The sequence below is a fragment of the Pholcus phalangioides genome, unplaced genomic scaffold (assembly GCF_987345545.1).
Source record: "Pholcus phalangioides strain wild (caught in Gottingen) unplaced genomic scaffold, Ppha-v1.0 ptg000018l_1, whole genome shotgun sequence".
NCBI classification, from domain to species: domain Eukaryota; kingdom Metazoa; phylum Arthropoda; class Arachnida; order Araneae; family Pholcidae; genus Pholcus; species Pholcus phalangioides.
The window spans coordinates 9,697,542-9,721,581 of NW_028301611.1; the positions used below are offsets into that span (position 1 = coordinate 9,697,542).

Consider the following 24,040-nt stretch of genomic DNA (forward strand, 5'->3'; position numbering starts at 1 on the left):
ACCGTTGAGGCAGGAGTTTTTGAATCATTGTTTACATGCATTTCGAGAGTGGTCATAGCCGACCATGTTTGGAAATGTCAAGAATCCTATAAAATAAGTGATAAATTAGATTCAAGTAATATATCACTGTTTTAATTTGATCAATTAATTGATTTGTGTATTAAAATGCTTCAGTAGTGAAGCATGATAACTTTTCAATTATGAGTGATTGAATCATGCCTTTATTTATATAGAAAAGGACTTTTAAGAATCTTGTGAAAGCTATAGTTATTTGGTGTGTAAATTTGAAATAGGGTAAAAAAACTGAATCAAGTCGGAATTTTAACTTCTCAGATTAAATAATTCTCAATTAATCTTATCGCGATTCATTAATTTTGAGTGAACATGCAGTTGGATTCATGTTCAACGAGGCGTAAAATTGATGATTTCGAAAAGCTTGACTTCATAGGTAGAGGTGGTTATGGAGAAGTGAGAAAAGTTCGGGATCGGAAGTCCGGAGACGTTTTCGCCCTGAAGAAAATAAAGTTCAGTAGAGGCAAAGAGATCCCGATCAGCGCCCGCTGTGAAATTGAATTCTTGAAAAATATGAACCATGAAAACATTGTAAAGTTTATAGATGTTGTTAGTGGCCACTCCGAAGGAAAAATTTACATCCTCGTTGAATACTGTGGAAGCGATCTGTCTCATGTGTTGGAAAATTTAGATAATCCATTATCGGAACCAGAAATTAAATGTATTTTGCTTCAACTTTTCAACGCTCTGGATTACATCCACAAGTCTGGTATAATCCATAGAGACATCAACCCAGCCAATATTCTACTGAAAGATAACTCGCATCTTAAAATTTGTGACTTTGGATCGGCTAAAAAACAGTCTTCAGAACCGTTAAGTCCAGAGGCCGGAACTCTCTGGTATCGTGCTCCCGAGCTATTGTTGGGCTCGAACACTTACAAAGTTGCTGTAGACATCTGGGCATCTGGATGTGTTTTTGCTGAATTGTTGACCCTTGAAGCATTGTTCCCAGGTCAGAGCGAGATTGAGCAGATCAACCTCATTATAAATTTATTAGGAACTCCTAATGAAGAAAGTATGCCTGGTTTCTCTGAACTTCCTGTTATTAAAAACTTTGATCTGAAAATTCAACCTATAAACCAACTCTCAGTGAAATTTAAAGATATCATTCACTCTACAGGAAGTGAACTTCTTCATCAAATGTTAAAATATGGCGAATCTTCGCGAATTACAGCTAGCGAGTGTCTTCGCAGCGAGTACATGAAGAAAGAACCATGTGCTTGTTCTCTAGAGGCTTTAAAATCCACCATTTTTAATGAGTTGAAGTGAAACTAAAAGCTACTCAGATGTATCTTTGATTCTTTTTTTTTTTAACTTAAAAACTATGATAATAGTTAGAAATATTGACGTCATGATGATTGTTGTATTGGCAACTAATACTGTATGCATAGCAGAGCTGCCACTAGAGGGAGCAGGTGGGTCTGGCGCCCCATTCGCTGAATCAGAGAGGGTGCCAAATTCACCATTTAATTGTTCTTTCTATATTACACGGGGCACCAAAATAATTGCTTGCCCCAGCTTACAAAGTATCTAGTTGCAGCCCTGATTCATGGAATATTTTGAATTGGAATAAAATTAAAATTGAAAAAAAAACCCTTCTGTATTCCTTTTTTTCCTTCCCTACATCACTAATCTTCTAAAAGCAATTCTACATTCAACTATGCTCATCATCTGCATTCATTCAACCAGAGCACAACTCTAGTATATCACCATAGGCAATTAATTACCGATTGAGTTGTATCGGAAGTGTGAGTGTATGTACTTAACAGTCGGAGCATGTATGTAGTATTGTGTGTGAATTTATAGTGCTACCATCTATATTTCAAATTGTGAGTGAAGTTATGAATATCTGCACCATTGTAGGTCTGATGTTCTCTGTGGCGAAACGTTTTAACGGGGAGATTGACAGAAAACTAACTTCAGCCAATTAATTGGCAATCAATAGATTTTTACTTTGTTATTTGATTAAAAACTGCAGTCATTTTCTGACATTTTGGAGGTCCCTCTTGCTACAGCTTTGTCGCAGGCTCAGTGTGCTGTCTTGCCACATGGGCCCACCCAGGTTGATCATGATAATTAGAACTTGTTACGATTTTCGAGATCCAACACTATGTAAATTGGTGCGCAGGCATTTTGAGTCAGGTAGGGGGCCCTCAGAAAAATTAATTTTTCACATTGGCCCCTTGATGCACTTCAGACAGCCCTATGTAGGCTCTCAGACGAAGCAATTTTTCTGAGGCTTACTTGTTTTGAAATATCTCAACCAGTATCATGAAGCCTCCGCCATGAGACGGCAGTGTTAATATGGTGGCAGCGGTAAAAGGCCATAACAACAAAGTAGCAGCAAAAAAAAAAAATGTTCTGATGAAAATCAGTACTTGCAAGGAACTTTCAATCTGAAAAGTAAACATGACTGATCCAGATCACTAGGTAGAAAATTGCCTATGGCGATAGACCTGAGTTGTGCTCGGTTAAAAAAAAAAAAAAAGACTGATCCAGAGCATTTTCCTTTTGCAATTCCAGCAATACAGATGAACCAGCCTGTCAATTTCACATTTTCAACACTTATAACCTGGGTGAAAATGTGAAATTACCTACAACCTGGTTAAGATGGATAACTCGCTTCCAGAGATTCCAGATAGCTTCTGGGCTTTTCACCAAGATGGGAGAAGAGCAGGTAAACTCACTGATTTATATTTTGGGTGAACACGCTGAGGACATTTAAACTTCTTTCAAGTTGAACAATGCTGAAAGGGAAAACTATGAACTCGTTGTGAAGAAGTTTAGTGATCGTTTCATTGTTAAAAAGAATACAATTTCCGAACGAGTACAGTTTAACAAATGTGTACAGCAAGAAGGAGAATCAGTAAACAACTTCATTACTGCTTTACACAGCCTCACTGAACATTGTGATCAAGGAGAATAGTATGATCAATTCATACTTGATTGTATTGTTGTTGGTATTCGAGATAAACCTCTGAGTGAAAGGTTGCACTTGAATGGCAAACTTACCCTAACAAAAGCGGTAGAACAAATTAGGCTTAGTGAATCAATCAAGCAGCAACAACATAAATTCAATGAAATTAAAACCACCGTCGTTACTATACATGCAATGTCTTCAAGAAAATCTGATCACTTTTAATCTCAAAAGTCTGGTGTGAAAAATAAACCAAAGAGCAAGAACTATTCAGATTCCCAACATTCTGAGACATGCAAATGGTGTGGCAAGCAGAAACATGAGAAGATTATGTCCAGCTAGAGATGCCAAATGTTTGAAACTGGGACATTTTGGAAACATTTGTTTAGCAAAGAAACCAAACCAGCATTCAAAAATTTTGTTCATGGGCGATATTCGAGACAACACAAACCAGAATTGGACAGTTTTTGCCAATATTATGAATAAGAAATTGAAATTTCGACTAGATAGTGGAACAGATCATACAGTAATACCTGCAACTTTGTATCATAAGTTGTTTCAGAAATTGAATTTTAAACCAACTAATAGAATTCTCTACGGTCCAGATAACACTCCGTTAAAAGTGCTGGGGCATGTTTGAAGCACCTCTGAGCTATGTAAACAAGCAATGCACAGAAGAAATCTATGTCATCGATGGCTTGAAAAACTGTCTTCTTGGGAAACCAGCTTTGATATCCTTTGACTTAGGACCCAATATCAGTGCTGTTCAATGGATTACTGCAATAGATCCAAAAAAAGTTTCCTGAACTGTTTGAAGGACTTGGACTCATGAATGAATGCTATTCCATACAACTCAAGCCTAATGCTGTTCCATCTGCAGTAGCATCGCCAAGACGAGTACCCATACCTTTTTTGAAAAAGACAGAAATCGAGATAAAAAGGATGGTGAAACAAAAAGTCATAACTCCAGTCACTGAGCGAACAGAGTGGTGCTCTCCTGCCATCATAGTGCCCAAAAGTGATGGAGAGGTGAGAACTTGTGCGGATCTGATCAAGCTGAACAAAAATGTTCTTTGAGAATTGCATCCCCTACCCAAAGTGGAATACACACTAAATCTCTTATCTGATGCTAAAGTGTTCTCAAAACTGGATGCTAATTCAGGATTCTGGGAAATCCCATTGGATGAAAAATCATCTTATATCACAACATTTATTACTCCGTTTGGAAGATTCAGATATCTTAAGCTGCTCTTTGGAATCTCTTCTGCTCCAGAACATTTCCAAAGAAGAATGATACAAATTCTGGAAAACACAAGTGGAACAGTTTTTCACATGGATGATATACTAGTTTAGGGGGCTACTCAAGAAGAGCACGATGTGAGATTGAGAGAAGTTTTTCAGAAACTGAAGGATGTCATTTGATTTTGAACATAGAAAAATGTATCTTCTCAACAAGAAAAATTAAATTTCTTGGTCACATCATTGATAGCCAAGAAATTCACCTAGATGATAAGAAAATCATTGCTATCAAGGAGTATATGTCACCAACAAATAAGAAGGAACTGAAACAGATGTTGGCCATGGCAAATTACTTGGCTTGTTTTGTTCTAAATTATGCGGAAGTGCTTTCTCCTCTAACCATGCTTCTCAGCAACAAAATAGATTTTGTCTGGGATATACCTCAGAGCAAAATGCTTTTCTCAAATGGAGGAGATACTGTCATCTCATCCTGTTGTGAAAATCTTCAATCCCAATCAAGAATCCATAGTTACTATCGATGCATCTTCGTATGGCTTGGAAGCCACCTTATGCCAAAAGCAAGATGATGGTCAGATTGGTGTTATTGCCTATGGTTCCAGAACTTTAACCACAGCTGGGACTCGATATGCCCAAATCGAAAAGGAAGCCTTAGCTATTGCATGGGGTTGTGAGAAATTTAAGGATTACCTAACAGGAACTCATTTCAAGATAGAGAATGATCATAAACCTCTGATTCCTATCTCTTCCAGAAAACATTTGGATGACTTGTCACCAAGGCTACAAAGGATCAAATTGAGGATGATGCGATACACTCTTATGACATAGTTCACATTCCAGGAAAGGAACTGTATGCAGCAGACTCTTTATCCAGGAGTCCTCAAGTGTGTCCATACAAGACAAATGAATTGGAAGACGAAATAGATGCACATGTCCAAATGGTTAAAGAGCCTCTACCAGCTTCATCGAAAAGACTGGAAGAACTGAAAGAAGCACAACTTGCTGGCGAAGTATGTCAGAAACTTTCATCATATACAATGACGGGATGGCCTGCAAAGAAAGATGTCGATTCCTTTTGCCTACCTTTCTGGCAGCATTGTTACAAAATCCCCATCCAGGATGGGATAGTGATGAGAAGCTGTAGAATCAACATTCCTCGATCACATCAAAGTGAAGTTCTAAATCAGATTCACGAAGGTCATCTTGGAATTACAAAATGCAGAGCTAGAGCCAGATGTTCTATCTATTGGCCTGTGGAATAAGTAAAGAAATAGAAGAAAAGGTAAAAAATTCCATGACTTGTATCCAAGAATCTAAGAACAGGCACCAACCTCTCATTCCAACACCATTTCCTGAAAGACCGTGGGAGATGATTGGTATGGAGTTGTTCAAGTACAAGAATTTGTGGTAAGACTCGTGAAAAGTCTGACCCGACCTAGAGGCCCTGCTGTGGAATGTGTGGTGGGAGGGGCATGATCAGTGCCATCTTGACGTGTGGGCCGGCCGGGGCCTTCAGAAAGATAAGTAAAATTTTTCGAGGATTTCTAAGGTGGGGCCTCAGAACAATCACTTGGCCCGGGGGCCTTACTAAAATTTACATGTACGCTCCTCGAAAATTTCAACTCTAGCTCATTTTGGTGAGGCCCCAGGGCAGTGCCCATGCGTTAAGACGGCACTGTATGGCAGGGCACCATCATGGGGGCCCGGGACGATCCTTATAATTTTTTTTAACCTATATTTAATTTGTAAAAGTTTGGCCTGGAAAGAACCCGCCAAAGTTCCAAGCCTACGGCCTTAACTGGAGATGTGAGGGAGGGCGGGGACGCTTGAAAATGCCTTTCATGGTATGTTAATTTATGGAGAAAAAAAACGGGACATAATATGGTCAGAATATATCGAATGTTATTTGTCCGACCTTCAAAAACGTAAAAAAGACAAGAAAATACCTCAGTGTTTTTTTCAGTAATTTCAGCTGTAATTGGCAAATCGCTGTCACTTGGCGACTTTTTTTTGGCATGAGAATTGGCTATGTCCAATATGTAAATTATTTTTCATAATATCGTGATAATAGTGAAAGAGCCGAAAGCTCTGTATAATTCAGTTGAAAGTGAGAAGTGATAACGTCACGCTTGACGTCACGGACGTCAATTATCCTGTGCATGTGGTTGTGTTTATTAAATTAACTTCCTATGAAACGAAACGTTATCGAAAGTTTTTCCGATGATTTAGACGCGATCTGCATAGAGTTACGGAAGCGCGGTGATGGGCGCATCATCCCCCGAACCCACACTCGTCAATTATTTCGTAACCAGACTTCCACGAACTCGTGGTTGAGTACCGTGTTTACATAGTTACGATCGGATCGTAGACTGTAATTGGACATTTATGTTGAATTTCGCGAACACGTGTAATACTAGAGACTATGTAAAACATGCTGCGAGAATCGCTCCGTTTCGAAATCGATATGTTTGATTAGATATTTCCAATATAGAGATCAAGCTTTAGTTATATAGCTTCCTTTCCACGATTTGTCAACGTGCCAAAAAAAAAAACCGAAGGGAATGTCCGATATGAGAGCACTTATTGTGCTTTTCATCTTGACTTGCACGATGCGGTGTAATTACTGTGGGTATTACACCGACCAGTTCGTTGTGGAGATGGATGGAGGTGAAGATGTGGTGAGAGAATTCGCTAGTCAACATGGGTTCAATTATCTTGGGCCCGTAAGTATCTCTCCAGTTAGATTGGAGTTCGCATTTACTTCTCAGTTTGTATACTAGAACCCAGCTAATCCGAACTAATTGGGACCAGGACCTGCGAAAAGTTCGGATTACTAGGGTTGGTTTTTTAAACATGCCTTTGTTTTTCAAAACCGTAGTAATATCGAGTATACCTACAAGTGGGATTAGAGTTACAGTCCAAATAATTCCATGTAACCATGATCTAAACAATTGCTTTCAAATTAAATTGATTTTTTTTTACGCTCCAATTTGTGTCAGCCAATTAATGGATCAATGGGGCGTAAGAAAGCATCGAACAAGTGTACGAAAAAATGTTGCTTTGACATCTCATTGAAGATTAGAGTGAGTCCCTTCCCTGCTCCAAAAAAATAAAGAAAAACAATCGGTGAAAAATACCATTTACTGGCCTGCACAAGCATGGGTAAACGTTGTGGAAACATTGTTAAGGCCGAGATTATAGAAGCTTGATTAAAGTTCTTTTATAAAACTTGAAAAATGTAACCAATAAGTGTATCTGTTACATTCAAGCAAATTTAACCAACAGGCTTATATTGGTTGTTTTTTTAAAGTTTTATAGATCTTTTATTAAACTTGTATAGTGCAATCCCGGCCTTAAGAAAACCTGGGAAAAATTATAACCAACACTTGAATTCAATGGCAATCAAAGAACAACATAAAGGAATCTGTTAATTTTCCATAAGCATGGCGATTTTCTTTTGCACCAAAATATCGCCACTTTTGAGACAGTCGATTCTAGATGGCAGGCAAAGAACACACAATTGCACAAAAAATTCAGTTTAATCTAATGTGCGATAATCAAAATATGTGGGAAATGCAATAAATTATAAAGAAATTATACATGAAAAATCGAATTGAAGAAATATATGCAGTTAATTAATACAGTTTGATGACACTGATTTGACTATCAAGGCTGTCAATTGTGGCTAAAAAAATCACTATGTTAGCACGATTATAGAAAATTAACCAAGAAATCTGACGAAATCCTCTATCTTTTAAAATGAATCCTTGGTTGCAAGGAAGCATGGGAAAAGATGTTGGTTAAATGTTATTTGTATGCCGGATTGCACTATAAAAGTTTTATAAAAACATTTTATAGTGTAATGCCCCGGCTTTAGACTCCAGCAGCCATAAACTTTTCGTAGATGCAGAAATCATCTCCAAAGTGTCAACTGGCAACAACTCATGATCAAGCAATGGGATAGATTGATGGTTCTCAAAGTGTGCATCATGTCTCCTAGAGATTACTGTACTTGAGGTCCCGCGCCCATATGCTAAGACCCTGCATGCATCGGCTTAACGTTGCTGTGATATTTTCATGTATTATGCAAGTTTGTTTCACACAATTTTGTTTTTTTTTGTGTTTCTAGATTTTACAAGATTATCATCATCTTCAGCATAAACGGATAGCTAAACGATCACTGAGTAAAAGTGAAGAACATCATGAACTTTTGAAAAGTCATCCAAAGGTAATTTGTACAAAACTTCCTAGGGTTCATGGCCTTGATGTACTGATGTTAATCTAAGGTTTTTACCTTTTTCAGCTGCAACTCAAAATCAACAAGATCAGCTTCATGACCCATGATTGATTTTCCAACTCACTTATACTAAGCGTCTTTAGTACTTTAAAAAAATTAAAGACGCCTTGACCTGGAAAGAAAATCCCATATTCCCTTAGCACTCCTAACTCAACTTCGTCAATTTATATTTTAGAAGTGTGTGTATCGCTCTCTTCTAAAAAAAGAAAAAGATGCTACTTTTGGTTTCTGTGTTACGAGTCCTACTCTTCCGATTGGTTGAAGTAGTCACCTGATAAGAATCAAATTTTACAATTAGTCCAAAAATTAAAAACTAAAAGTCATAAGGTTGTTTTGGATCAGAATGTAAGAATGTCTGGATTTTGGCAGTGATTCGATAAAGCAATTTATTATAAAGTGTAAAGCCGGGGATACACTATGAAAATTTCATAAAAGTTCATTTATAAAACTTTAAAAATGCAACCTGTTACATTTGAGCGAATGTAACCAATATTATTATTGATTGGGTTTTTTTTTTCAAGTTTCATAAAAAATATTTCACAAAAACTTTTTGTGTAATCCCGGCCTAAATGAATTTTGATGCCAGAGATCATGAAAAATGGTGTGTTATGGTGTAACAATTTTATGTCACATAAGCAATGATTGAGACTTGACTGCGTTGTAGAGTTTGTGAGAAAGAAAATATGTATTTTAAGTGATTATATGATTGCAGAGTATTTTACTTTTAATAAACTTGTATTTAATATTTTAAAATAAACTAATAATAAAGTGTGAATTACAATCATGACAGCATAACCCTGATCTGATATGTGCCAGATTAGTGAGAGGCTATACCATGATAGAAGCTATTAGTCTATTAGTGAGAGGCTATCATTTTATCAATGCATGTGTGGTTATCTTTATTTACTCTCTCTCTCTCTCCCCCCTTATAGGTGAAATCATTTACTCAAGAAGTAGCAAAGAAAAGGGTGAAGAGAGACTTGTTATCGAAAAGCACGTTGAATGACCCGAAATGGCCTGAAATGTGGTATCTGGTAAGACAAATTCAATTTTTTTCCTTTATCAAGTTTTTCTCCATAGTTGGCAAGGTTTTTTTTAGTCATTTGTTTTTCATCTCATTGCTGTCTTGCAATTATGGCACTACGGTTGTAACTGGTATATAAAGAGAGAGACATGCAGTGTCAGTTTGCTGTGTCGTCTGGGCGTCTCTTTTGTTCTATTGCTATTCTTGAAAATAAACCATGCATATTTTTGTACTTTGAATAATTCACGTTCGCTGAACCTTCTGAAGAAAATTTATACTGTAAAAAAAAAAAGCAGGATTCCTGACCTCCAGGCTGGAGCTGTCATTCCCCCCACCATGTGGAGTCGAGGCCGTGACATGATTACATATTGTTAATCTGGATATGAATGGTGGTCTTGTACTCATCAAAAAATATGGAATCACATGGAAAAAATATACAATACATATTTTATTTATGTATAAATGTAAGTGCTGTTGTGATTGTGAACAGACTGTGCATTTCTTTTCCTATATCAAATGAGCAAAACTGGTTGCGACTCTAGATCAATGTGCGGCGCTGAATTTTTTTTAGTTATGCTTTTAACTGAATTTCTTATTGCATTTTTCTTGTGAATTAAATCTCAAGTTTTCTTTGTGAATTGATTCCTGGATTGTTGATGCATAATTATCAACCCCCACCCTCCTTGCTTTAGAATAGAGGTATGGGTATGGACATGAATGTGGAAGAAGCATGGGATCTTGGAGTCACAGGAAAAGGCATTGTGGTATCGATTTTGGATGATGGCCTTGAAAAAGATCACCCTGATCTTAAAATGAATTATGTATGTGGAATCATTTTACTTCCTTATGTAGACGTTATAATTTAGTGTTTATATTCCTTTTTTTGCACTTATTTATTTTTTCATTGGAACTCATTGTATTTTACACTTCAAATAAATATAAAGTCACGATCTTTCGTTGTGAAGATAAAGAGAAGAACCTATATGTTCATTAAATCTGAGAAACTAAATTTTCCAAGTTTTGAATGAGCGAGAGGTGATGGAAACAACATGAGTTGGCTACATTTCAATCAATGAATCCAAGTTTCGATTGATATGATGCATTTTTGTTCTCATTGAAATGCTATCACTCATATTACAAATACTTATCAAATTTTAAATTTATTTTTTTAAAAGGGGATATGCAAATGATTGCATTCATTAAAAAAAAATTGTGTCATAGTTCTCTTTTGACACTGTCAGATTCGACTGCAGTGAGTTGAACCATTAACAATCAGTGGACTTTGGCTATCTTAGAGGTATATTGTTTTCTTCACTGTATTTTTTTTATTTCTGGCATTGATTTCTTTTTTTAAATTCTGTTTCTTCAGGATGCCAGAGCCAGCTACGACATCAATAACCGTGATGACGATCCTCAACCAAGATATGATTTTTTTGATTCTAATAGGTAAATTTAATTAGCTATGTAACTCAAGTATGTAACTGTATTACATGGTTTCGTATATGTATTCTTGTTTATTTTAATTTTGGCATTGATTGAACTTGTATAATCACAGTTTATTACAGCTTAATGTAAAATAATGAAAACTCTGAAAAAAGACAGTAGAATCTCAATTCGCCATAGAGAGCAATAGGCCTACATCGGTGCAATTATTCAATAATTACGCTTCACTCACAATTCGAAATATAGTTGGCGTCACTGAAAATCAGACACAACTGTAGATACACACTCAGACTATTAGGTGCACACAATTTGTTCCACACTCGGCCACGAAGTTGGGCTGGAAGAGTCCCGCCATTCATTCATTAGAACCTCAATAGTGAGACGATGTGGTCCGATAGGCATTTTATATTATACAAATGAGAATTTTTATCTATTCTATATATCTAATATATGACACATGTAACTGATGACATGGTATGGTCCTCTTATTGCTTCTAGTGTAATGCAGTGAAACCTGTAAGAGAAACGTCAAGGGATTGAAATAATATTCCGTTTTAGACAGATTTCCGTTTTATAAAGGTGCAAATCAAAGCACTAATCATTGAATGGACTATATTTTGATTCCGTTTAACAGGTTTCCGTCTCATACAGTGTCCGTCTTAGACAGGTTTCACTGTAGTACAGACAGACATGACCACCCAGAGGGATCATCTTGGGATGGTTCGCGCTCTTTCCCAAAGGGATGGACGGTCTCTCACTGTAGTATTCTTCTTGATGAAACCCCGGAACTTCTCTCCAACAATTCCCAACCCTATCTTGTTTGTTATCACCACAAAATCTGTTGATTGGGACAGTACTTGATTGCCCAGAGAAATATATTGTCATAATTTTGTATAGGCCTATTTGTAATTTTTTTCTTTTTGGTTCAATAATGAGGTGTTCCAGACTGCCACAAAGCTGGAAGAGATCTCGGTAACAGGATAAGTCTGGTGTTCATTCACAGTAGAATTTCGATTTAAATAAAAACCTTGATTCTGTTGAACTTGTTAGATAGGGTTCGACTAAACTTTCCATTACAACCTGGCAGCCTGATTTGATCACTCAATCAATCTAGGTTTAGATGTGAATGACTCTTTTCTTTCGCTACTTAAAATTTGTTTCAAATGCAGTTTACTTATTGTGGACAGTATGCTGTCTTATGAATTAATTCCCAGTTCATGGGTGTTTGCGATGTATAGGAAAACCTCTATATACAATGGAATAAAAATGTATTGAGCCTACCATCATGTCCATTACTTATTTTATCATATTAATAAAAGCAATTTTTATATCGTATATTTTCTATTGCTGAAGGCAATAACATGTGGATGAACCATGCTCCTGACTAAATTTAACATCTATACTAAAGTTCTAGTAATGATTGGGGTTTTTCATAATAAAAAAAATTACCAGTGGGAGAAAAGTATATTTCAAACTGCCGGTGTAATTTATGAAATGACTTAAGCTGGATCATACACGCTTCATTAAGTTTTCAAGGTATTGATTATATATGCATTCACTAATAAAATCTTTAAAAAAATGGCCGTTATGTTAAAGGGGGGGGGGTTATTTATTTTCAGTCATTTGTTATCTCTATGGCTGTTTTTTTAATTAGTGCTTATCACCTAATGGTCCTTGGTCAAACAGCAGGGGAACCAAGAGCCCTTTCCCTACTGCCTGGTCTGTGGTGCAACTGCTCACTATACTTTCATAAATTTCTGCCTTGTTCTTTTCTGAAACACATCCAGTGTACTATTAGCAACATTACCCAGTACCTATTGGCAACACTTTGTGGACTCTGGGGAATCCACAGACTACATTCTGAAAACTCATTGCTCTAGGGCAGGGGTTTTCAAACTGTGCACTGTGGCACCATGGTGCGCCACCAACTTTTTTGGAAAACCAACAAAGGTTTTTTTGAGATTCTTTGTTAAACTGCTTTGGAGAGCCTAGGATAAGCATTGATTAAGTAAAGGGGCGCCACAGGTGGAAAAGGTTTGAGAACCCCTGCTCTAGGGAAAACATTCACCCTTATATGTATTTCTGTAAGGTTCAAAAAAGAAAAATTCCTTGAAAAAAAATCAATTTTTCTGATGATATGCATCATTTCTATTTTGTTTCTGTGTCCAAATGTGGGAAACCTCAATATTAATTCAATTTGATGTACTCTATCCCATAAAAATATAGCTGTTGTTTAGAAGTGATGTGACATTGCTCTGATGCAGCGTTCTTGCCAATAAGCATCTATATGCATGATTCATGTATCAAAATTTAATTTTGTTCCTCCAAATTTCATTGAGTGAAAATAATTTTTTAAATTTTATGGGTTTTTTAATAGCGTTAATTCTATATTTTCCATTAAAAAATATATACCTTTCTTTTTTTACAAAACTACCCCTTGCAATTTTGGAGAGGAGCAAAATTACTCTTTGAAATTTTTTTTTTCACTAAACATTGCTCGGAAGTGACCTTTAAATGAGTTTTCACTATAATCAATCACCTGTTTTATAACCATTCATTTGAAGGGTGCAAATTTTTTATAAATTACGTTGCAAACTTCAATCTTTGCGACATCCTCTAATTTTTATTCTTCAATTTTATAGACACGGTACACGTTGTGCTGGTGAAGTAGCTGCTAGTGCCAACAACAGTTTATGTTCTGTTGGAATAGCTTATGAAGCTCATGTAGGAGGTATGACAGAAAATCCATGAAGAATTCAACTGAGAATTTTTTTTTCCATGAACAAATTAAATAAAAAAAACAGGTCTATATATAGATATATGTAATGTAATGTGTCTGATTTTTCTAACCATTATAATTTTTATGCAATAGGTATACGTATGTTGGATGGCGATGTCACAGATTCAGTAGAAGCCCGGTCTTTGAGTCATGGATCTCAGCACATTGATATATATAGTGCATCGTGGGGTCCAGATGATGATGGTACAACAGTTGATGGACCTGGTGTGCTTGCTGTGCGAGCTTTCATGGAAGGAGTTGAAAGAGTGAGGAAATAAATTTCTTTTGATTTTCTTTGATGTTAGTTTGTTTTGGTTTCAAATTTCACTACTGTGTATGTGGTCCTCAAAATATTTTAATTCAAATACAGACTAGTGTTAGGTGTAGGTTTTTTGTTTTTTCTAAGCAGCAGCAGCATCAGAACTTGATGTGACAAGTATTTTGTTTCAATGATTTAACACAGAAAAGGGTCAGTTACGAAATTTCTCCTACAAGAAGTGCATCTTCTCAGGACGAGACAAAAGGATAATCATGAATTCGCTTTCACTGCTAATCATAGCATACCATACTAACTGATAAATATGGATATAAAATATATCTAGACCAAAACCAAACCCCATAAATTCATGATGTTCGACCTTTTTGTGTCATAGGTGACAATGGCATTAGTGTTGTCTCATTCTTAAAAGGATTTTTTTAGCAAGTGAATCTTTGAATCTTTTATGCTTTTAAAGTCATGTAATTTAGAATGTAAATGTTTCCACATGAGAGTCACATCCGAAATACGGATAGATAACTTAACGAAGAACAAAGAAAATCTGCACATTTATCTCCCTTCTTAGGACAAAGGCACATTATCAGTGGGAAAAATTTACCTTGACTTACCTTGTTAGTCTTGGAATAGATTGCTGACATGATTGGAGTACCACTGTATAGTTAATACTATGATACAGACAGATTCTGGAAGTATAGAAATTCATTTACACTGCAATAAATACCTAATTCAAGAGAAAAACCAGGCCCGTCATTTGGGGGAGTCAAGGGCTTCTCTGGCTTTTGAAAATACACTAAAAATGGTATATATGTATATATATATATAATTATAAATACATTGAGTACATGTTCTTTGCCCCCCTGGAAAAAGTTGAAATGACGGCTTTGAGAAAAACACATGCAAACACTGTGCGATCTGAACTTATTTCCAAATAATTTTTTATTTTTCTTGGGTATTTATTTTTCTTTGTTGAAAATTTCAGTTGAGTATATATATAATGATCTCTTCTTTTCCTGTACATATTTTAGGGACGGAACGGGCGAGGTTCCATCTTTGTTTGGGCATCAGGAAACGGTGGACGCGAGTCCGACAACTGCAATTGTGATGGCTATACCAATGCCATCTGGACGTTATCTATCGGCAGTGCTACCGAAAATGGACTTGTGCCTTGGTACAGTGAAGCATGTTCTTCAACTCTGGCATGCACATACAGTAGTGGCTCTCCAGGAGAAAAGAAAATAGTATGTCATATACACAGTTGAATTTGTTTTGACACACATTCTTCAGGAGAAAAAAAAATAGTATGTCACACAGTTGAATTTGTTTTGACACACATTCTTGTTGAATGAAGTAATAAACTCTGACAATACTTTACAGGGAAATGGAGGGGGGGGGGAATAATCTAACAAATGAGGTTTTCACTTTGTGCAGAAACAGAGTTTTCTTAAGTTGAAAGGCTGCCATCTGTACAAATTCATTCCCAATGTTTCCGAAATGCTTTTTTGTGGTTGGTATCATTAGGAAATGTTTTTGTGTCCAGCAGATCTTCTAGCCAGAGGAAATTCTTCTTCATAACAATTTTGTCTCTTTCAGCTTAATTTTGTAAATGAATTAATATAAATGTTTTGTTTTAAAACTATTCGATTATATAATATGACCAGAAATAAACCTTTTTTATAGGTGACCACAGATTTACATCATGGTTGCACAAGTACACATACAGGAACATCAGCTTCTGCTCCTCTGGCAGCGGGAATATGTGCTCTAGTTTTGGAAGCCAAGTATGTGATACATGTTATATAGTTAGTGCACACGTGTAAATTTCATGGCTTTCACATACTTGTACATGTGTAAAAAAAAATTTTTATAAAACTAATTTTTATACCTATGGAAAGCCCATGGGCTGGTTGAAGGTCATGGCATATAAGTATCCATGACAACCAGAACATGGGAAATTAAGGGAGATGGCACCTCTTTCGAACTTGGCCTTGCTGGCGTTCGACTTGGAGATTTGTCCAGTTTCACCCAGCCAGACTATTCATGCTAAGCACGACCACAACATCAGGTTTACTATTATCCTGTATACCCTTGGTTTGGGTCAGGGGTGCAATCTCATGCATACCTAGGTAAATATTCATTTCTATTGCAAACTGAAAAAAAAAATCTGCAGATAATATGCAGCAGTATATCTGCAGATCTCACTTATAAAGTTTTCCAAAAAACCCTCATGAAAAAATGTTGTAAACAAGAAAAAGCTTAAAATAGAAAATTTTGATGAGTATTAGAGTTGGGATCATGAAAATAAGTTGCACTAAGCAGGAAAATGTAACAGTATAAATAGGATCCACTGTGATTTGCATGAAAAAATTATGTTTTTTTAAATTATAATCTTGTGATTATTATGCAGGAAAATATAGTAATGCACACCCAATACTTTATAACAGTTTCCTGAACTTCTTTTATTCATCACCTTGTTGCTCAGAATTTTTTTTCATCAACCCCTCCCCCATTCCTGAACAATCCCTGCATATAATAATAATATTGCATTCGTGATATTTTCATTGTGTGAATGAATTCCAGTCCAAACAGCAGGAGCAGTACTGTCGTCACTGATGATGCATTCCAGTTGTGACCCAAACATGATCAGTGCTAATAGCTCATAATAACTTATTCATGATTTGAAAGTTGTGTTTCCTTTTCCTCATTTTTTTTTTTCTCATGCATATTTGGTGTAGTAATGAGCTTTCATGGAGAGACATGCAGCATATCGTTGTAAGAACAGCCAATCCAGCTAACCTTCATACTAAAGACTGGCAAACTAATGGAGTGGGAAAAAATGGTGAGTCAAGTATAAAAGATTTTTGTAGTTATTTTTATTACATTTACATAAATTTTGAAGTCTGCATTTACTTTCTTGTATTTTTTTTTTAGGAAATAGTCAATGCTAATGTTTGAATACATCACAATATCAATAATCTATTTCAAATATTAGTAGTCTTTCTCAGAAACTATGTAACTCAAAAAAAAGTCACCTGTTCATTTATTCTACTAAATCAATGCATTTCTATCTCTCTGTCAAAACATTTTCTGTGAAATCTATCTCAAACTTATATGGGGTGATTGCAAACAGAAAACACAAAGATTCTTGCTCTTTTGCGGAAATATGATTTTTTTTCCCCGGAGGTGACAAAAACTGTAATTCATTAACCCTTAGAAGCCTGATTTTCCAAATTAAATTTAAAAAATATCAATGTGTTCATTGCAGTAGCCAGATAAAGGGAAAAATAATTAAAAAAAATCATAATACATATTTTCGAAAAAAAAGCAGGTAACAATTTTGATACTTTAGGCATTAAGGTATGTAGGACATATTGCTGTATATATATATAAAAAGTCTTGTATCAAATTTGAAACTTAGGGCATTTAAAGGTTAAATTAATGTCTACTGTCACACTGTTGACACAGAACATGGGCTGTTCCTGCGGTACTCACAGCATTTAATTTAAAAAGGTCCAGAATGACCAATGTTTATGCTGTTCCGAGAGATCTCTGTTTCACCAAGTTACAACTTGCACTGGGCAGCAGTATGAAACTTTGACCTATGCCAGAAATGACTTGATGGAAAAAGAAAACTTTCCAGAGTCCATTGAAAAACTTGAACCTCACGAGTCTAATTTCCTTCTTTGAGAAGAATTTGTACATGCTGCACTATGAAAGAGTGGTGTCGCTGGTGTAGGAAGACGTGATGATGAGCTGTTGCATGATAGTGTTATGCTCATTCTGATATATTCACTTCAATCACACACTATCCATGTTTAGGAGGTACAATGTCCAGTTACTGAGGAAGATGGCGAAGACCACTGATGGAGATGCTTTCCTGAATGACAATGATGCTTGATGATGGTGAAGACACTAGGTGCTCATGAGTTGAATCGGTAGTGTGGATTAGTTTATAGAGACTTTTAGGCTGGGATTAAACTTAACTGTAAAGTTTTATAAAAGTACTTTATCAAACTTTTTTATAGTGTAATCCTAGCTTTATAGTGAGGATACTATGTTTATTATATGGTTTTTACTTGTATAAGGATGTGCTGCCGTATATGTAACCATATCGATGTGCTAGTTCAAGACGGCAACAACTCAAAAAATTGCATCTTTAAGTTATGCGCAATATGAGAATGGTGGAAAGTGTCTCAAAATATCTCCCCTTTCCCCAGCTTTGTGTATATGCTCCCCACTGCAATTTAATGTGAGCTGACTCCTATCGAGTTCCATACAGAATGAATCATTTAAAATGCTGATATCTCAAAACAGGGAATTTTGAGTTGTTGTCGTCTTGAACTGTCAATATGTTGTTGTCTGTTTTTTGTTAGTATTTATTAAAATTTACGGATGCACACAGCCTGACATCCTGGGGAAACATTTCAATATCTCTGAGATGTGGAGTGCGTCTGGTCCTTCAATATTCAGTGTCACACTGTTGGTATTGTGTAGTACCTTCAGAGATGGGGGTGTGAGGTGCTCCAACATCTTCTGTATTTGCCAAATTTCCCATTATCTATGTCTCTTTCCAAACTTTGAGGAACCATTGAAAGGATACCATTTCTGCAAAATATTACACTTTTTTTTCAAAAATGTAATATAACTCGATGATAGCCCCCTCTTTTTTTTACAATTGCAGTAAGTCATTCTTTTGGCTATGGTATGATGGATGCTGCTGCTATGATTAGACTTGCTCGTGTATGGACAACAGTGCCGCCTCAAAAGAAATGTGAAGTTCGAGATTATGTTGCTGAAAGGTATGTTGTATATATAATCTTAGATTCTTCTACGAAATTTTAAACTTTATTCTGAGAAAGTGTGTGTGTGTTTTGGGTTGCCATCTTGATGGTTGACATCAATGTAAAACTATATATAGGTACAGTAGAACTCCAATTATACGAATCAATTGAGACTATATCTCTATTTGGATAACTCACAAAAAAAAAGATTATTTCTTAGTAAAAAAATAAATTTTTCATTTTAATATGTATTGCAATTTTAATGACTATAAAAACAATTTTGTTTGTCCTTTATACTTATGATTATGTATTAAGATGCATCATTGCTTGAACATATTGGTCAAAGTCAGGTGTTGACAAGATGCTGCCAAGCAGGTTATATTCACCAATCCCTGCACATTGAAACCCAAATTTTGCACACGTAAACAAGATTTGAAAGTGACGAGATTGGTCACTCATCATCTGTGTATCCGCTATCACTACACTAGCACACTTTTTATCATTCAGCTGATAAGAAACTTTTAAAATACAGATTTTGCCAATTTCTTTTTTTTTCCTCAAAGCAATTCAGGTAATTGGAATTCCACTTTACATAATATAAAAGAGAGGCCACAACAGGCAAATTGCCCTTTGAGGTTGCTGAAAAAATTATGCCCATAAAATAATTATGCTTCTCGATTTATCCCCCCATGTTTATTGCTCTTATGTTTAAATGAGTCAATTGTGTTAAAATTCACGACCCCAGAGATAAGCTATTCCATTTATTAACAACAACCCTATTAGAGAGGAATTGCCCCTTACTAAACGGTATTGGTGGCCCCTTGTCGAAGTAGTCGATTGATGGCATATTAATAACTCGTGGTCCATATCCACCCCATTGAAAATTTTGAACACTTTGATCATATTCCCCGACACCTGAGTTCTTCCAATATAAACATATTAAAAAAATGAAGTCTTTCTCCATAACTCAAGCCTTGTGTGGCAATGAGGACATGGGTAGCTCTTCTCTGCACCTCTTCAACCAAGTCTATGGGTGCATCCCTAGTGAACCGCTTCTTGCTTTATCGCGGCTGAAAAAAGATCGCGCAAACTCATTGCGACGGGAAAAAAATCTTGCAAACTCATTGCAGAGGTCTGCAAGACACCCACCTACCTGCTTTTACTGGCTCAAACTGCTTTCACCCGCTTTAACGAAAATGAATTATTTTTTTTGCTTTACGTGCTCATTGCTTGCACTTTAAAATGAGTACTTTCCTCAAGTATTCGTTTTATAGTGAAATATTAAATCCAACAGTTTTTGTAGTAACTAATATTGTTATTACTAATCATTGAGTAATTATGGCATAGTAAAAGAGGAATCTTTAATTAATCATTAATTAATTAAGAATAATAATTATAGTGAATCCAATGGAGTTTGTGTGATGACTAATTTTTGATACTAATTGTTAATTAGTTATGATATAATACTAGCAAAATCATTAATTATTAATGAAAGATAATTAATGATTATACTGAAACCATTGGAGTTTTTGTGATGATTAATTATTCTTAATACTAATCATTAACTAGTTATGACATAATAAAAGTTAAATCATTAATTAACTAAGTAACAATAAAACTGAATCTAATGGAATTTTGTAACAATCGTAATTTTTCTAATCGAAAATTAGTTATGACAATAAAAGCAAATTGCTAATTAATTATCAATCAGTTAACTATAATTAGCAGTTACACTAAATCCATTACAACTTCAAGGCGAGTCTATTCATTTCACGGACGTGCTTCATTCATTCATGTTTAATTTTATGATAAATATTATCAGCTGTCAACAAAATACATAATAGATTCCCACGTGATAGCTCCATGATCAGGAACAACTTTCTTTCTGCAACTGCCACAGTTTGAGCGATAAAGTGGGAAGTGTTGCACTATGGACGTATCCTATGTCCTTCTGTAGGTATGGTCTCCAAAACACTACAGTTTACCACAGTCCAGAACGAACTGCGAGCAATGTTCAGAAAACCTAAGCTGCTTGTCAATGAGAAATCCCAAATCAGTAACCCTAGTTGCATCCCAGGATAGTAATACCATTCAACTCATAAGTGAAACGTGGGTTATTTGAACTAAAATGAGCCTTGCACTTATCAACACTAGAGGTCATGCTGCAGTCATATTCACATTCGTCTGGAACTTCTTTCTATCGCTTAGATTCTTGACTACCTCCATTAGCTTCATATCCTCTGCGAATTGTTGATACCTTGATAGTTTATCGATAAAGTGAGAAAGTATGGGCCCAAAGACACTTCCTTGAGGGACTCCACTTTTTACACCTGTCCATTCAGCAAATTCCCTTTTCATCATAATGTTATATGAAATAATTTTTGTGAATGCTTTCATCATATGGAAATAGTAAAAATTCATTATTATGAGAACTTAGAATAAAAGGAAAAATTGTGTTTATAAACAAGTTTCTCATCGTAAGCAGAATACAACTTCAAAATTAGTTCTGACCATGCAAAGTGAAAAATTGCTTATTTGCTTTTTAAAGTATGATTGTGTATTCGTTCCAGATTTATAGAACCAAAAGCTGCTGCAGTGTTTCATCTTCATGTCAATTGCAAAGAAGTAAATCATTTAGAACATGTCCAAGCTAAAGTCACTCTTTCTGCTATGCGAAGAGGAGATATTCACATTTACCTGATTTCTCCTTATGGAACAAAGTATGTTGGAAATTTTCATTCACTTGCACTCCCTCCTTGATATGTAAAAAAAATGATGATGCACACGGAGCATAAAAAAAGTTTTTTTTAATTCAAATTGTCCATTTTTTGTATTAGAACAGAGAGTAAGTAAATTGCCATTACTTCTTTTATGGATAGCTTAAAAATGCATGCATTTTAACATCAGTATTGGATGACATAGTAACTGAAAGCTAGAATTTTATCCTATGGGAAATCCTCTGTGATAAAATTCTTCAGTTAGTCATAAAGCATAAAAAAAAAGGGGGAAGGTATTTTCAATATATTGTCATGTAATTTAGGGTTCCTAAATTAATCAAAGTGAATAGCTTTGCCAGAAGAAGATTGTAGAAGACCAAAAATATTATTAACAACGTGATAATGACAAATAACTATAGTAATCGCCATTTGTGCGAATCACGTTTGGTTCAGCCGTTTTGATTGTTATAAGTAATTGATTCTTAAATCTGGATTCTTTTCTTCTGTGGGGGGGGGGGGGGGGGCTTTAAGCTGAGATTATGATAGTTTATAAGTAGAAACCTTATTAATTCTTAAAATTTTAAATTAGTTTAAACTAGAGATGTGAGGTGAGAATATTGTGGATGTAAAAATTGGAGAATAATCAAGAATATTCATTTTTCTTTTAAATAATTTAAATTTTTTTACTAATTTTGTTTATATTGTGAAATATAAATCAGTTTTCATTGCCTGAAACATTTACAACAAAATTTTTGGTATAATCACTCCCAATGACAACTTTTAGTTCGAGTTCCCTCTCTTCTCCAGGTCATGAAGAGAGGTTCTAAAAGTTTGGTTATATATAAAGATTTTAGAAACCTTTAGATTAAAACCTTAAAAAAATATTTTAAAATTAGATAAATTTTCAGAAATAAGTTCACAACAAAAGAAATTAAATCAAAGTTGATTGATAAAGGAAGCTATTCTTATTAAGAAGATATAGCTTTCATTCTAAGATACAGAACTGTTTTCTTCAATACACATACACTTAAATTCTGTATCACTCACATTTCTTTAAAAGTTGTGCAATTCAGCCCTGTTTAATTTTCTTGCTTTCAACCTTTAATATTGTGGTCTACAAACTTCAATATTCCCATCTTCTTGATGGGAACAGAGAATATATTCTTGAGAATAAAATTCTCTCAGAGGACTACCATTATATAAATTACTAGAGAATATTCTTATCGAAAATAATAACTATTATCAAGTTATTTATCAAGATTATTTATTATATTATTATAATACATGTTATTACATATATTCTTGATGATACTCAGGAAAGATTTCGGTAACTGAAGAATATTCTCATCGAGGGGAATATTCAAGAATATTCTATTATTAATAACTTCAGAATAATTATTATTATTTTCTATAAGAATATTCGCAAGGTATTTATGATAGTAGTCCTACCAGAGAATATTCTTGAATATCCTCCTTGATGAGAATTCTCCGAAAGATTATTCTCGAGAATTTTATATCTCTAGTTTAAACGTAGCATATCATTATCCTTAGGCATTGTTCATTGTCAATGTAGACCATAGGTTCCCAACCTTTTTGGAACCAGCGCCCCCTTTTTTAGTGCACGACTCCATAGCGGCCCCCCCCCTTCTCCAGGTAAAGTATATTGTACATAGTATATATTGAAAACAAGGACAAATTTTTAAATTAATTTATTAATTTATGAGAAGGTAATAATATGTATTTTTCTCACAGTATTTGATTGAAAATATATATGCTATTTGGAAAAAATGAATATACCATTAGTGAGATATCTGAGCTTGATGTGATGAAAATAATTTCTCAATGTTTGGTGTCATTTTTGTCATCAATAATCTTAAATATCCGCGTTCCACTATTGAATTCTTTTCTTTGTTAATAGACTGGTGACTATGCTAAATCCTCTCTCGGCTGAATATGATGATGGGAATGCAATAAAAAACTTTTTGCTGCAGCCCATAAAACCGGATATAATGCTTGAATTTGACTTTGTAGCCAAAATTCCTGATACCCTTTTCTTAATTTTAATTTCAAGTCTTCATTTGTTGAAAATTCTATCAACTCTTCCTGCAGCGATAATTATGTTATTTGAGGAAGGTTCTAGGACTCATTCTGGAATAGTCATGTTGACTACATCCTGAAATCTATTCGTAAAATCTTCTGTCAGTGCTTCCAAATGCTGGCACTAAACCAAAATGTCGTCATCAGTTGTTTCAATTGAAGAAAGCATTGGAAACTGATAAAATTTTCGTCTACCAAGGTTTTGTTTGTAAAAAGCAAGTTTTGACATGAACGCTGAAATAATTCCTTTTGCTTTGATAAAATTCAAATCATTATCTTGAAGTTCATTCATTATTAATCATTATTCATTTCATTAAATTTAGTATATAAATCGGCCAAAAAGGCGCAATATCACTCTTAAATTTCAATAAATTCTCTCTTA

The 24,040-nt window shown here is 35.1% G+C and overlaps 2 protein-coding genes across 2 annotated transcripts in view; both read left to right on the plus strand.

Moving 5' to 3' along the window:
* The first annotated feature begins 60 nt into the window (after positions 1–60).
* On the plus strand, positions 61–1,665 carry LOC149071685 (cyclin-dependent kinase 10-like). The gene has a single exon (XM_089247897.1). It carries the CDS (start codon positions 385–387, stop codon positions 1,339–1,341), a length of 957 nt encoding a protein of 318 aa, XP_089104023.1. The 5' UTR covers positions 61–384; the 3' UTR covers positions 1,342–1,665.
* Positions 1,666–6,360: 4,695 nt separating this feature from the next.
* Positions 6,361–24,040, plus strand: part of LOC149071686 (furin-like protease 1, isoforms 1/1-X/2) — a 29,574-nt gene continuing 11,894 nt past the window's right edge. The window contains exons 1-12 of the mRNA XM_089247942.1: positions 6,361–6,969; positions 8,376–8,474; positions 9,476–9,577; positions 10,260–10,388; positions 10,937–11,013; positions 13,653–13,741; positions 13,883–14,055; positions 15,092–15,304; positions 15,744–15,844; positions 16,799–16,902; positions 18,745–18,862; positions 21,415–21,564. Of these exons, the coding sequence (XP_089104068.1) occupies positions 6,808–6,969; positions 8,376–8,474; positions 9,476–9,577; positions 10,260–10,388; positions 10,937–11,013; positions 13,653–13,741; positions 13,883–14,055; positions 15,092–15,304; positions 15,744–15,844; positions 16,799–16,902; positions 18,745–18,862; positions 21,415–21,564 (1,517 nt within the window). The 5' untranslated portion in view covers positions 6,361–6,807. The remainder of the gene's footprint in view (positions 6,970–8,375; positions 8,475–9,475; positions 9,578–10,259; positions 10,389–10,936; positions 11,014–13,652; positions 13,742–13,882; positions 14,056–15,091; positions 15,305–15,743; positions 15,845–16,798; positions 16,903–18,744; positions 18,863–21,414; positions 21,565–24,040) is intronic.